This window comes from Lepidochelys kempii, chromosome 7 (assembly GCF_965140285.1).
Source record: "Lepidochelys kempii isolate rLepKem1 chromosome 7, rLepKem1.hap1, whole genome shotgun sequence".
Taxonomy (NCBI): Eukaryota; Metazoa; Chordata; order Testudines; family Cheloniidae; genus Lepidochelys; species Lepidochelys kempii.
Window position 1 is genome coordinate 35,593,131 of NC_136386.1, and position 13,250 is coordinate 35,606,380.

Consider the following 13,250-nt stretch of genomic DNA (forward strand, 5'->3'; position numbering starts at 1 on the left):
AGGGCAACCTGCGCATCAGAGAAGCTTTGAAAACCAGTTTCATGACTGGCCAGGTTACAGTGTGACAGTCTTGTTTGTTTCTCCTTGATGAAAACCCGCCCCCTTGGTTCACTCTACTTCCCTGTAAGCCAACTGCCCTCCCCCTTCGATCACTGCTTGCAGAAGCAATAAAGTCATTGTTGTTTCAAAATCATGCATTCTTTATTAATTCATCACACACATAGGGGGATAACTGCCAAGGTAGCCCGGGAGGGGTGGGGGAAGAGGGAAGTACCGGGTGGGATGGTGGATGAGGGGAGGAGGGAAGGACAAGGCCATACTACACTTCTAAACTTATTGAATGCCAGCCTTCTGTTGCTTGGACAGTCCTCTGGGGTGGAGTGGCTGGTTGGCCGGTGGGCCCCCCCCCCGCGTTCTTGGGCATCTGGGTGAGGAGGCTATGCAACTTGGGGAGGAGGGCGGGCGGTTACACAGGGGCTGCAGGGGTAGTCTGTGCTCCTGCTGCCTTTCCTGCAGCTCCACCAGATGCCAGAGCATATCAGTTTGATCCCCCAGTAGCCTCAATATTGCATCCTGCCTCCTTTCATCATGCTTTTGCCACCTCTCCTCTTGCTCCCGCAACCTCTCATCTTGCTCGTCCCTCCTATCCTCACATTCATTTTCTGCTTTCCTGGACTCTGCCATTGTTTGCCTCCACCCATTCTACGGAGCTCTTTCAGCGCGCTAGCCTCTGGGATGGAGACGATGGGGGAATGTTGAAACATTTGCAGCTGTGGGAGGAAAAAAAGGGAGAGTAGTATTTAAAAAGACACATTCTAGAGAACAATGGGTAGACTCTTTCATGGTGAACCAAGCTGTTAACATTCCATAGCACATGTGCTTTCGGTACAAGGTCGCATTTTGCCTCTTATATTGAGGGCTTGCAGGTTTGGTGAGAGATCACACATGCAGGGCCAGGCAACAGAATTCGGCTTGCAGGAAGCCATGTTAAGCCACAGTCTTTCGGCTTCCTCAACCTTCATAACATGTGGGAATGGTTTCAAACAGCAGTGCCCTCTTTTCCCATACCAAGCACCCATTGGGTTGGCCATTTAAAATGAGGTGCTGCGGTTTTCAGGTTAACTACTCCCCCTCCCCACAATTCTCTGGGATGATCGCTTCACCCCTCCTCCCACCACGTGATTAGTATCAGGAAAGATTCCTGCCAGCCAAACGTGAACAGCTCAGCGTGAATGCCGCCCCCTCCCCGCTCCCGTGTGGCTAAAAGCGAGGATGATTTCTTTTCAGCCACAGGCAAACAGCCCAGCAGGAATGGCCACCTCTGAATGTCCCTGGAGGATTTCAGCTTCATCCCCAGGCACGTTAACAGACTTTTCTAGTAGCTGTACTGGCCGCGAATGCATTCCATGTCTTCAGGGCAAATTAATCATTAAAGAAGCTTGCTTTAAAGCCATGCATTATATTTACAAAGGTACACTCACCAGAGGTGCCTTCTCCAGCTTCATGGTCCGGGAGCCCGCCTTGGGAGGGTACTGGCTCCAGGGTGATAAACAGTTCCTGGCTGTCAGGGAGAACAGTTTCTCCCCTTGCCTGTTGTGTGCTATCCTCCTCCTCCTCATCACCTTCTTCGTCCCCAAAATCCTCATCCCTGTTGTGTGAGACTCCCGCCTTGCAGGTGTCCACAGACAGGGGTCGGGGTAGTAGTAGGGGCACCCCCTAGAATTGCATGCAGCTCATCATAGAAGCAGCATGTCTGGGGCTCTGACCCGGAGCAGCAGTTTGCCTTTTTTGTTTTTTTGGTAGGCTTGCCTGAGCTCCTTAATTTTCATGTGGCACTGCTGCAGATCCCTGTTGTAGCCTCTGTCCATCATGCCCTTGGAGATTTTTTCAAATATTTTGGCATTTCATCTTTTGGAACGGAGTTCTGATAGCATGGATTTGTCTCCCCATACAGCGATCAGATCCAGTACCTCCCATTCGGTCCATTCTGGAGCTCTTTTGCGATTCTGGGACTGCATGGTCACGTGTGCTGATGAGCGCGCCACACTGGCCAAACAGGAAATGAAATTAAAAAGTTCCTGGTGCTTTTCCTGTGTACCTGGCTAGTGCATCTGAGTTGAAAGTGCTGTCCAGAGCCGTCACAATGGAGCACTGTGGGATAGCTCCTGGAGGCCAATACTGTCGAATTGCGTCCAAACTAACCCAAATTCGACCTGGTGATGTCGATTTCAGTGCTAATCCCCTTGTCGGGGAGGAGTACAGAAATCAATTTTAAGAGCCCTTTAAGGTGACAAAAATGGCTTGTTGTGTGGACAAGTGCAGGGTTAAATCGATCTAACGCTGCTAAATTCAACCTAAACTCGTAGTGTAGACCAGGGCTAAGATACAAACGATCGGCAAAATTCTCCTCTTCACTTACATCTACACTAGGAGTGCTCCACTGGCATGGGAATACTATACTGGCAAAGTGGTGAAACCACCCCACCACAAACAAAACAAGCTATACCAGGAAAAGCACAGCTTTGCCATGTAATTGGGTCAACACAAGGGGCTTCTGCTGGCACGACTACACTGGTCAGGGATCACACCTGACTGACATAGCCATGTTGGCAGAAGTCAACATCAATCTGGCCTTACTCACTGAGAGTTCCTTGTGTGTGAAGCAACCACAGTACAGCAATAGTGCTCTGCACTGAATATATGACACCCCCACAGATCTAAGAGTAGCATATTTGCCTTATTTCTGAAATAACTAAAGGCCAAAATCTACCAACAAATAGAGTTGTGAAAGTTTCATTGATTTCTCTGCATGTTTCTGAGGGCAGAATTTTGGCTCTAAACAAATATTATTTTGAAGACTTAATCATCCCCTAGAAATGATAAGCCTGCATACCTAATTAAACCCTTTACTACACAGTGGATGACCTTATATTTTCCTTACCAACAAATCAAGTTATTCGCAAGACTCTCGGATGCATTAGAACAGACAGAGCTAATAAGTTTCCTGCTGATACAATGGAATATTACATCTGGGCATACAAACACCTACATAAATTCTGATCAGTGTTTAAGGAATTCTGAAACCTTCACTTCAGGCCCAAACTGGAGAAACGTGCATAACAAATAAGAGGCCAGATCCTTAGCGGGTGTAAACTGGCTTAGCTCCTTTAACTTCAGTAGAGCTAGGCTGATTTAGATTGGCTGAGGTTCTGGCACATGGTTCATTACTCGAATCACCAGTTAATAGCCCTTCTTTATTTATGAGAAAAAGCCTCTATAGTAATCTAAATATTTGTTTCTTGTCAAATTTTTTGTTTAGCTGGTAAATTAAACTGCTATTCAATAAAGCGTCTAAGCTGACAAATTGTTCAGTAATGGGGCTTTCCAATTATATCTTTGATTAGGCTTTTCCCTATCATTTTCTAAAATCTATTACCGCAGATAAAAAAAACTGAAGTAAACTTCTCCCACCCTCTTCCAAATGGAGAAAGCAATAATAATTAAAAAAAAACCCAGCAAGTTTAATCTTAACAATGAGAGAGAAACAATACAAATTACCTCATTACAAAGTTTTACAAATCTCAGGCACAATTAAGCCTGAATGCAAACTACCAAAATATTTAGCTAAGTATGATTTCCATGCCTTATCCATGCAACTTTATAAATAACTAAACTCCATGACACAAATATAAAACACCTTTAAAAAATTGCACAAAACTCAATACATCTGCATCAGAATAGGACTTGCAAAAGTACCAACGGGTCTTGCCTTGTAAAAAGATCCTTCACAGATATTGCTTTCATCAGGTCCGCACGAATCTCCTTCCTTGGCTGCGATCATGCCAGCAACACAGCTGTTTTCTTTTAAGTATGAGACACAACACTGCTTCTGAGCAATTCTGCAAAGACGGAACAGGGTTAAGTGTTAACTGGCATTCAAAAGGTAGTGCCATCAGGTTGCAAGACTATACAGTAAGAATTTGTATCACTGGACATAGAAATATATTCATTCCTAATATGTCATCACCTTTTTTTTAAACGTATATTATGGGCGACATCTTGTTGCCATTGAAGTCAATGGGAGTTTTGCCACTGACTTCACTGGAGCCAGGATTTCACCTGTTAAATTCTGTCTTAGATTGGAAAACGTGACTTATAATGAAAGACTTAAGGAGCTCAATCTGTTTATCTTAACAAAGAGAAGGTTTGATCCCAGTCTATAAGTACCGACATGGAGAATAGAAATTTGATAGTAGAAAGCTCTTCAATCTAGCCTGCAAAGATATAAACAAGAGCCAATGGCTGGAAGTTGAAGCTAGACAAATTCAGGCTCAAAATAAAGTGCAAATATTTAACCTTGAGGGTAAATAATCATCAGAATGACTACTCCCATATTGTGGTGAGTTCTCCATCACTAGGCGTTTTTAAATCAAGATTGTATACACACACACACACTCTTACTCTCTCTCTCTCTCTCTCTCTCTAGTTCAAACAGGAATTAATTCAGGAAAGCCCTGTGGCCTGTGTTACACAGGAGGTCAGACTAGATGATCACAGTGGTCTCTTCTGACTTTATAATCTATCAATCAGCATTCAGATAACATAATGCCGGGCACTATATAAATACTATAGACCAATGGATTAAACCTCATTCAACATATAGCAGTGGTGGGCAACCTGAGGCTCGCAGGTCGCACGCGGACTTTCAGGGTAATCTGCTGGCCGGCCGTGAGACAGTTTGTTTACATTGACCGTCTGAAAGCACGGCCGCCTGCAGCTCCCAGTGGCCGTGGTTCGCCATTCGCAGCCAATGGGAGCTGTGGGAAGTGGCAGTGAGCCCCCGCCATTTCCCACAGCTCCCATTGATCAGGACCGGCAAACCGTGGCCAGTGGGAGCTGTGGGCAGCTGTGCCTGCGGGCGGTCAATGTAAACAAACTGTCTTGCGGCCCACCAGTGGATTACCCCGCACATGCCGTAGGTTGCCCACCACTGACATCTAGTATTATACTCATGTTCTTAACCTTATGTTTTTGTGGTGGACCCATTTTCAGGTGATACAGGGGAAGAAGGGAAAGGATTTACTTTCTCCAGGCAGAACCCTTTATTGCTTACGACGGCCAGTTCCAGTGCCTAACACAAAGTACAAGAATTGCCCAATAGGGGGCGTCCTTGTAATCTCTGGCTACCAAGTGCACCCAAAGGGCGTAAACAAGAGGTGGGCAAACTACGGTCCACGGGCCACATCCGACCCATGTTCCCATCCTGCTCGGCCCCTGAGATCCCAGCCTGGGAGGCTAGCCCCTGGCCCCTTCCCCTGCTGTCCCCGCTCCACTGGCGCTCTGGCCCGCTGCTCCTGCCTGGCAGTGCAGCAGCATGGCTGCGAGCTCCAGCCACTCTGAGCAGTGTGGTAAGGGGGCAGGGAGTGGTTGGGTAAGGGGCAGGGAGTCAGGGGGGCTGTCAGGGGACAGGGAGCGATTGAATGGGGTGGAGGTTTGGGGCGGGGGCAGTCAAGGGATGGGGAGCAGGGGGGTTGGATAGGGGGTGGGGTCCCAGGGGGCAGTTAGAGGCGGGGGTGTGGATAAGGGTCGGGGCGGTCAGGGGACAGGGAAGTTGGATAGGGGACGGGGTCCGAGGGGGCAGTTAGAGGCAGGGATCCCAAGAGGGGGCGGTCAGGGGACAAGGAGTGGGGGGGGGGATTGGATGGGTTGGGGGTTCTCAGGGGCGGGAAGTGGAAGGGGGTGGATAGTGGGCGGGGTCCAAGCTATTTGGGGAGGCACAGCCTTCCCTACCCGGCCTTCCCTAAAGTTTCACAACCCTGATGTGGCCCTCGGGCCAAAAAGTTTGCCCACCCCTGGCGTAAACTAATCGTCTCCAACCCACAGTCTCACAAACATGCACTGGTTGTAAGGGATGTTGTTTTTTAATAGTCAATGGATAATAGCCAGTTAGCTATCCTTTACTGACAGCAAGTTCCAAGCCAAAAATGGTTGTCAATAAGATATGTATGATTATTACAACAAAGAAACAAGTCTCTCTGGAAGCAAACTCCCCCCTCCTTTTTTTCCCCCCTGAGAAAAAAATATTTCCAATTCATTTTTTTTCCTGATGCTTGGAAAAAAAATTGGAAGGAGATGTCTCATATTCCTGTGCAAACTAGCCTGTGACTGCAACTTGGCCATTGGCCATTCACACTTAAAATGTCAGTGGCCAACTGCACCAGGTTTAAGTTAATATTTACATGCTGGACAATGTATGAATAGTGTTATCAATTAATCAATGGCCTGTGGTTGAATAAAGGAAGATGATCTTTTTTTCCCTTTGTGTTTTGTTTTTCCAGTAATGTTTGCTTCTTGTTCCCATGTGAATTGCCAACGAGAAAAAACATAGTGCTTTGTTTGAAATTTTAGTGGCTAATGTCCAACCATATTTGAGCACTGAATCTAATTTTTTACTGCCATCATAGGACATCTGAAATTTTATTGATGGCTATTATGGCTCTTTGAAAGCATCCAAAAGACCAACACTGAATGAAGTAGTTTTTTGGATGTAAAGCACCTACAATCCAAAAATCATTAGCTGCTGTTAAAAGGCCAAAGTCTGCATGGATTAATGGTCCTCAGAAATATAACATTTTGCCTTGAAAAGTTCCTTTCCAATACAAAAAGAGCAAAATGGTGATCCAGTGCTATAGGAAGTGCAATTGGTCATTTTTATACTTGTAACTTCTTTAGGGCTCGTCTTCACTATGCGGAGATTGATGCTGCAGCAATTGACACACCAGAGGTCGATTTAGTGGGTCTAGTGAAGACCAGCTAAATTGACCACAGAGCGCTCTCCAGTTGACCCCGGTACTCCAGCTCCCCAACAAGATTACGGTAAGTCGATGAGAGAGCACCTCCTGCCAATGCAGCACAGTGAAGATACTGGGGTAAACAGACCTAAGCTATGTTGACTCCAGCTGATTAGCCCTCAACTGGAGTATTGTACCCAGTTCTGGGGGCCACACTTCAGGAAGGATGTGGACAAATTGGACAAAGAGCAACAAAAATGATTAAAGGTCTAGAAAACATGACCTATGAGGGAAGATTGAAAATATTTGGTTTGTTTAGTCTGGAAAAGAGAAGACTGAGAGGGGACATGATAACAGTTTTCAAGTATGTAAAAGGTTGTTACAAGGAGGACGGAGAAAAATGTTTTTTCTTAACCTCTAAGGATAGGACAAGCAGCAATGGGCTTAAATTGCAGCAAGGGAGGTTTAAATTGGACATTAGAAAAAACTTCCTAACTGTTAGGGTGATTAAGAACTGGAATAAATTGCCTAGGGAGGTTGTGGAATCTCCATCATTAGAGATTTTTAAGAGCAGGTTAGACAAACACCTGTCAGGAATGGTCTAGATAATACTTAGTCCTGCCATGAGGCAGGGGACTGGACTATATGATCTCTCAAGATCCCTTCCATTCCTATGATTCATGTAGCTGGAGTAGCATACCTTAGGTTGACTTACCCCAGTAGTGAAGCCCTTAGACATTTCACGATGGTTTAATTTTGGGTACTGTACCACTGAACCATTAGCTGAGCATATAAAAGCTTTACCTTATGTACTCATATTTATTTCCTATTCACAAACCCATTCTTAGATGGCTTAGGTGGATTGTTGGACTCTGGGAGCCCTTCTCAAAAATTCATGCTGGTATAACTACATCAATGTATTAAATTGATGCAAGCCTCCAATATAAACATGCTCCACTGACACAAAGCAAGGCTTGTGCCAGTGCAGTTCAACACGGTAACATATGTCATGGGGTTAGAAAGAAGGTCCTCGACGATCTGTAACTGGCTAAAAGATAGGAAACAAAGTGTAGGAATAAATGGACAGTTTTCACAGTGGAGAGAGGTAAATAGCAAGGTCCTCCAAGGACCTGTTCTGGGACCAGTGCTGTTCAACATATTCATAAGTGATCTGGAAAAAATTTTAATACAGTAAATTAACCCTTGTTTAAAGTATTTAAGACATTTTAGCTAGATTTGACTTTTCTCATTGACATTATGGATATAGTATTGCATGTACCCCAATAATACCTAGGTCAAAATGGCTGCAAAGTTTGCAGATGATACAAAATTACTCAAAACAGTTAAATCCAAAGTTGATTGCGAAGAGTTACAAAGGGATCTCACACAACTGGGTGACTGGGAAACAAAAAAGATTAAATTCAATGCTGATAAGTACTAAGCAATGCACATTGATAAACATACTCCCAACTATGCATACAAAATGATGGGTACTAAATTAGCCGTTAAAACTCAAGAAAGATCTTGGAGTGATCATGGATAGTTCTCTGAAAACATCTGCTCAATGTGTAGCAGCAGTCAAAAAGCTATCAGAATGTTAGAAACCATTAGCAAAGGGATAGGTATTAAGACAGAAAATATAAATACCACTATATAAGTCTATGGTATGCCCACACCTGGAATATTTAGTGCAGTTCTGGTTGTCCCATCTCAAAAATGATACATTAGAATTGGAAAAAAGTTCCACGAAGGGCAACAAATATGATTAAGAGTATAGAACTTCCATATGAGGAGAGATTTAAAAGGGACTGTTCAGCTTAAAAAAGAGATGACTGGGGGGATATGATAGAGGTCTATAAAATTATGAATGGGGAGAATAAAGAAATGTTATTTTCCCCTTCAAATAATACAAGAACCAGGGGTCACCCAATGAAATTAACGGACATCAGGTTTAAAGCAAACATAAGGAAGAACTTCTTCACACAAAGCAGAGTCAACCTGGAGATGCTGGGAAGACCAAAAGTCTAACTGGGTTCAAAACAGAATTAGGTAAATTCATGGAGAATAGGTGCATCAATGGCTATTAGCCAAGATGGTCAGGGATGCAACCCCATGCACTGGGTGTTCCTAAACCTCTGTCTGATAGAAGCTGGGACTGGATGACAGGGGATGGATACACTCAACAATTGCCCTGATCTGTTCATTTCCTCTGATGTATCTGGCACCAGCCACTGTTAGAAAACTGGCTACTGAGCTAGATGGACCATTTTCTGACTCAATATGGCCATTCTTTATGTTCTTATCAATATAAACGGGATGGGTGTAAGCCCTGCTTTATTCTAGTGCAGCTTTATTCTAGTGCAGCGTGTCTATATTAGGAGTTTGTATTGGTTTGACTGCATTGATGTAGTTATCCCAGTGCAAATTTCCTTAATGTTGACAGGTTTTCAGCAGAACTTTTCTGTGCTCTAGCAGTCACTCCTTGTTAATTTATTGCTGTCATTTCTTGGCAGCCAGTTTGACCCACGTATTATTGGGATATATTCAACACTATATCCATAATGTCAATGAGAAAAGTCAAAACTAGCTAAAAATATCTTACATATTTTAAACAAGGGTTGATTTACTGCTTAAAATGAGGAGGACTGGGGGGAGGGGGAAAGGAAGAAAAAATGTACACCATTATAGTTTTGGGTTGTTTTTAAACTTGTGACTCCTGGACATAGTAAGAAAAATCTCACTGGCCAAGCTAGGGTGACCAGACAGCAAATGTGAAAAATCAGGAGAGAGGGTGGGGAGTAATAAGAGCCTATATAAGAAAAAGACCCCAAAATCGGGACTGTCCCTATAAAATCAGGTTTCAGAGTAGCAGCATTGTTAGTCTGTAGCCGCAAAAAAAAAAAAAAAAAAAAAAAGAGTACTTGTGGCACCATAGAGACAAACCAATTTATTTGAGCATAAGCTTTTGTGAGCTACAGCTCACTTCATCGGATGCATGCAGTGGAAAATACAGTGGGGGGATTTATATACACAGAGAACATGAAACAATGGGTTTTACCATACACACTGTAACGAGAGTGATCACTTAAGGTGAGCTATTACCAGCAGGAGAGTGGGGGGTGTGGGGGAGAGAGATATGGGTGGAATAAACATGGGGAAATAGTTTTACTTTGTGTAATGACCCATCCACTCCCAGTCTTTATTCAAGCCTAAGTTAATTGTATCCAGTTTGCAAATTAATTCCAATTCAGCAGCCTCTCGTTGGGGTCTGTTTTTGAAGTTTTTTTGTTGAAGAATTGCCACTTTTAGGTCTGTAATCGAGTGACCAAAGAGAGTGAAGTGTTCTCTGACTGGTTTTTGAATGTTATAATTCTTGACGTCTGATTAGTGTCCATTTATTACCTAGGCCGAGCTAAATACCATGCCTGTATTATCTATACAGAGGGCAGGGCGTGTTATTTCACACATCATTCCCAATGAGTGGCATGAACCCCCAAAAGTTGTGCATACTTTATACTAACCTTAACTTCACATCAATAAAAATAATTTCAATGCATATTTTTTCCATTCCCCACCTAGAGGAATTGTTCCATCATGGAACAAGCAAAAGTTAGGCCTGGTGGGTAGATGAATAGAAAACATCCAAGGAAAACCCAGGTGCTGCAAGAGGCGGTGTGGGTGATTTAGCTAGTAGCACCACAGGCTTTGAATCTGTACTGGTCTAATGCACCAGCATAGTGCTACGGGCCACTCATGTTGGGACACTCTAGCCTGTCCTCAACTGGTGTAAACTGACATAGCTACAAGCCCCATGGGGCTGTGCTCTTTTGCCCCAGTTGAAGATCTGGCCCTTTCATCTTTCAGCTATGACACAAGATCAGGTGCACTTTTGATCATTTGCAAAGAAGTCTAGTTGTTAATAATTTGCTATCCTGGACACAATAGTAGTTAACGTGTAGAGTCTATGTTGTCCTGTATTTTTCTGGATACCAACAGAACTGAGTTAGCTGCTTCTTTGCAGGTACATGGTTGCCCATAGGTACTTACCGGCATTTTGACATACAGCTAGAACACCTGTGTGTGTATCTATATGGTGCAGGTGGCACAATGGGTTTTCTGTCCAGGTTTTCATACTGTGCCTATCATCATGGCATTTGACTGACTTATAGGATACCAATTCTAGCATTTGTTATGTGAAGTTTTTGAATCTTTAAAACACATGTATGAGTGCAACTGTTGTAATTTTGCAAGTGTAGAAGCAGAGCTTACGTTTTCCAATTCATATATTTGTTGTGTGTAAATACTGCTATATTACAACCCAATGGACTGGATTTTAATCTCACTTACATTGGTTTTCAACAGTGTAGCGTTTACACTGTTGCTTTCCACCAGCATGAGTTCAGAAATAAGATCAGCACCTTAAAATGCTGAAATCACTTTAAAGAATCCACATGGTTTTCATATTTGACAACCAAATTATTTTGTTTCTGCTTCTGTCTCTTTTTCAGACTAGAAAGAGAGAGGGTATGAAATGGACTTAAGTTAACATGTTATCCATGTTACCCTGCTCTTTTCTCAACTGCTATCCTTTTCTTCTCCACATTGGGACGAGATCAGATAGCCTCACTCACCTAGAGCAGTACCTTATGTGGCAAGCACTTCCCTTGATTCCAGTGGGATTATGCAATGAGTGGTGTGCTATTACAGGTGAGCAAGAGCATCAGAACCTAGCCTTTGGAACATATTCTCCCACCTACCAGATTAGTTGTCAAATTTACCATTTAATAAAAAGTAAGGAAAATAATTTAATTTAATATTTATCAACAAAAGTGTAAAGAACATTTGGTTGCATTGTCCTACAAATCTAAAAACTCCACCCATCTGGGTACAACAGGGAAACTACACACTGGATTTTGGTTTTGAGCAGCAGAAACAAAAAACTTTAAAAGTTTCTGTTTACATTAGGTTCTAGATCTTGGGGAAAACTCTTCTCATTCCACCCTGACATATTGCCAGGCAGCCAGCAGTATAATCTGGAGGATGGACTTGGTTCTAACTCCCTGGAGATTAGCCAGTTCATGCAATCATTAGGGTTCCTCTAAAGCAGTACTCACTGAATGACTCTGGATAGCTTTGTTTTTGGTTTACATACCTGCAAATATCACCATCAGTCCCACTGACTGGGATTTCTGTGCATTCTCCATTGTCTATAGCCCACTGTTGTCCAGCTGCACAGCAAGTTTCAATTAAGTCCTTTGTGGAGACTGAAAGAGAGAGAGACATGGGATGGTTTTGTGAGGAGAGTTTTTGTTTTTGATTGAAAATAAGATTTTAAAAGTCCTCTTATTTGAAACTTCTGTTGGCTAAATGCACAGCTTGAAAATTCATTGATCGGGACACGCAGATGAATGAAGATAGACATAGGGATGGACTTAAGTGGCAGGCTGAAATTTTATTAACTTAACACTCAGGAGTGGCGCTATATGCCCAAACTTTCACCCTCTCTCATGTACCAGGCATATAAATTGGTCTAATGTGTGGTTAAAGGGCTCCCACCATATAACCCATACTGCAGGTAGACCCTCCCTGACCTAGGACTCAACTAACTTCTGAATTCTTTCACCCTCTTTCCTATGAGGGGAGTAAAAGGATACCAAAAGGGTCTGTGAACTATATGCATCCATGATTCTGTGATGATGGTCTGTTTGTCTCTCTCTCTCTGAGACACACACACACCCCTTCTCTAATTTGGCCCAATGGGAAAAATTCCTTCCTGATCCCAACGTAAGCGATTAGTCAGACTCACAGCATCCCGAACACAGTGTACATACTACTACTATAAGGAAAGAGGGAGGGTGGGCAGCTGAAGGGGACAAAAGCCCCCCCCAATAGATTTAAATTAATGGGGGAGAGCAAGGGGGCCCAATCAGTACTCAAGCACCCCTCTGCATGGCTAATAGGAGATGGTGAACCCTTGGAGAAGGGGCACAGCCCTACATTCCCAAGCATGCACTCTCCCTCTTCTTTCTGGCTTGTCTATCCTGCTGCTACTCTGACCAATCTTCCTCCTCAGGGAGATGGGGGCAGGCTGGCATTTGGGTTTTCACCATTTGGAAGACAACACAGAAACCGCAATCTTCATTCTGAAAAACACAGTACAAATTTCTCTCTCTGGACTCAATCCTTCTCCCACTGAAGTCAATGGGACTTTGTTTATTGAGTTAAATGGGAGCAGGAGTTGGTCCTATGTCTGTCTTTAAATGGTTTCCATAGATCTGCAATGAATGCCTGCAAAGCATCCAAAGTTTAATCAAAGGTTATACTTAAACCTATCTTTGGAAAATGAATATCTTTACAGAGTGATCATTCCAAAGATATTTAGCAGTACACAAAACAAAGTTCAAACCAAAACTTGCCCTCAACCATTTGAAATGTATAATAAAGATGCATCTCCACTGG

At 43.4% G+C, this 13,250-nt stretch overlaps 1 protein-coding gene across 6 annotated transcripts in view; it reads right to left on the minus strand.

The window, feature by feature from the left end:
* The window catches only part of FBLN2 (fibulin 2), a 194,135-nt gene that overhangs the window by 62,909 nt on the left and 117,976 nt on the right, over positions 1 to 13,250 (minus strand). For all 6 annotated transcript variants that reach the window (XM_073352179.2, XM_073352178.2, XM_073352181.2 and 3 more), the window contains 2 exons: positions 11,944 to 12,055; positions 3,770 to 3,899 (listed from right to left, as the gene is read on the minus strand). In XM_073352179.2, the coding sequence (XP_073208280.1) occupies positions 3,770 to 3,899; positions 11,944 to 12,055 (242 nt within the window). The remainder of the gene's footprint in view (positions 1 to 3,769; positions 3,900 to 11,943; positions 12,056 to 13,250) is intronic.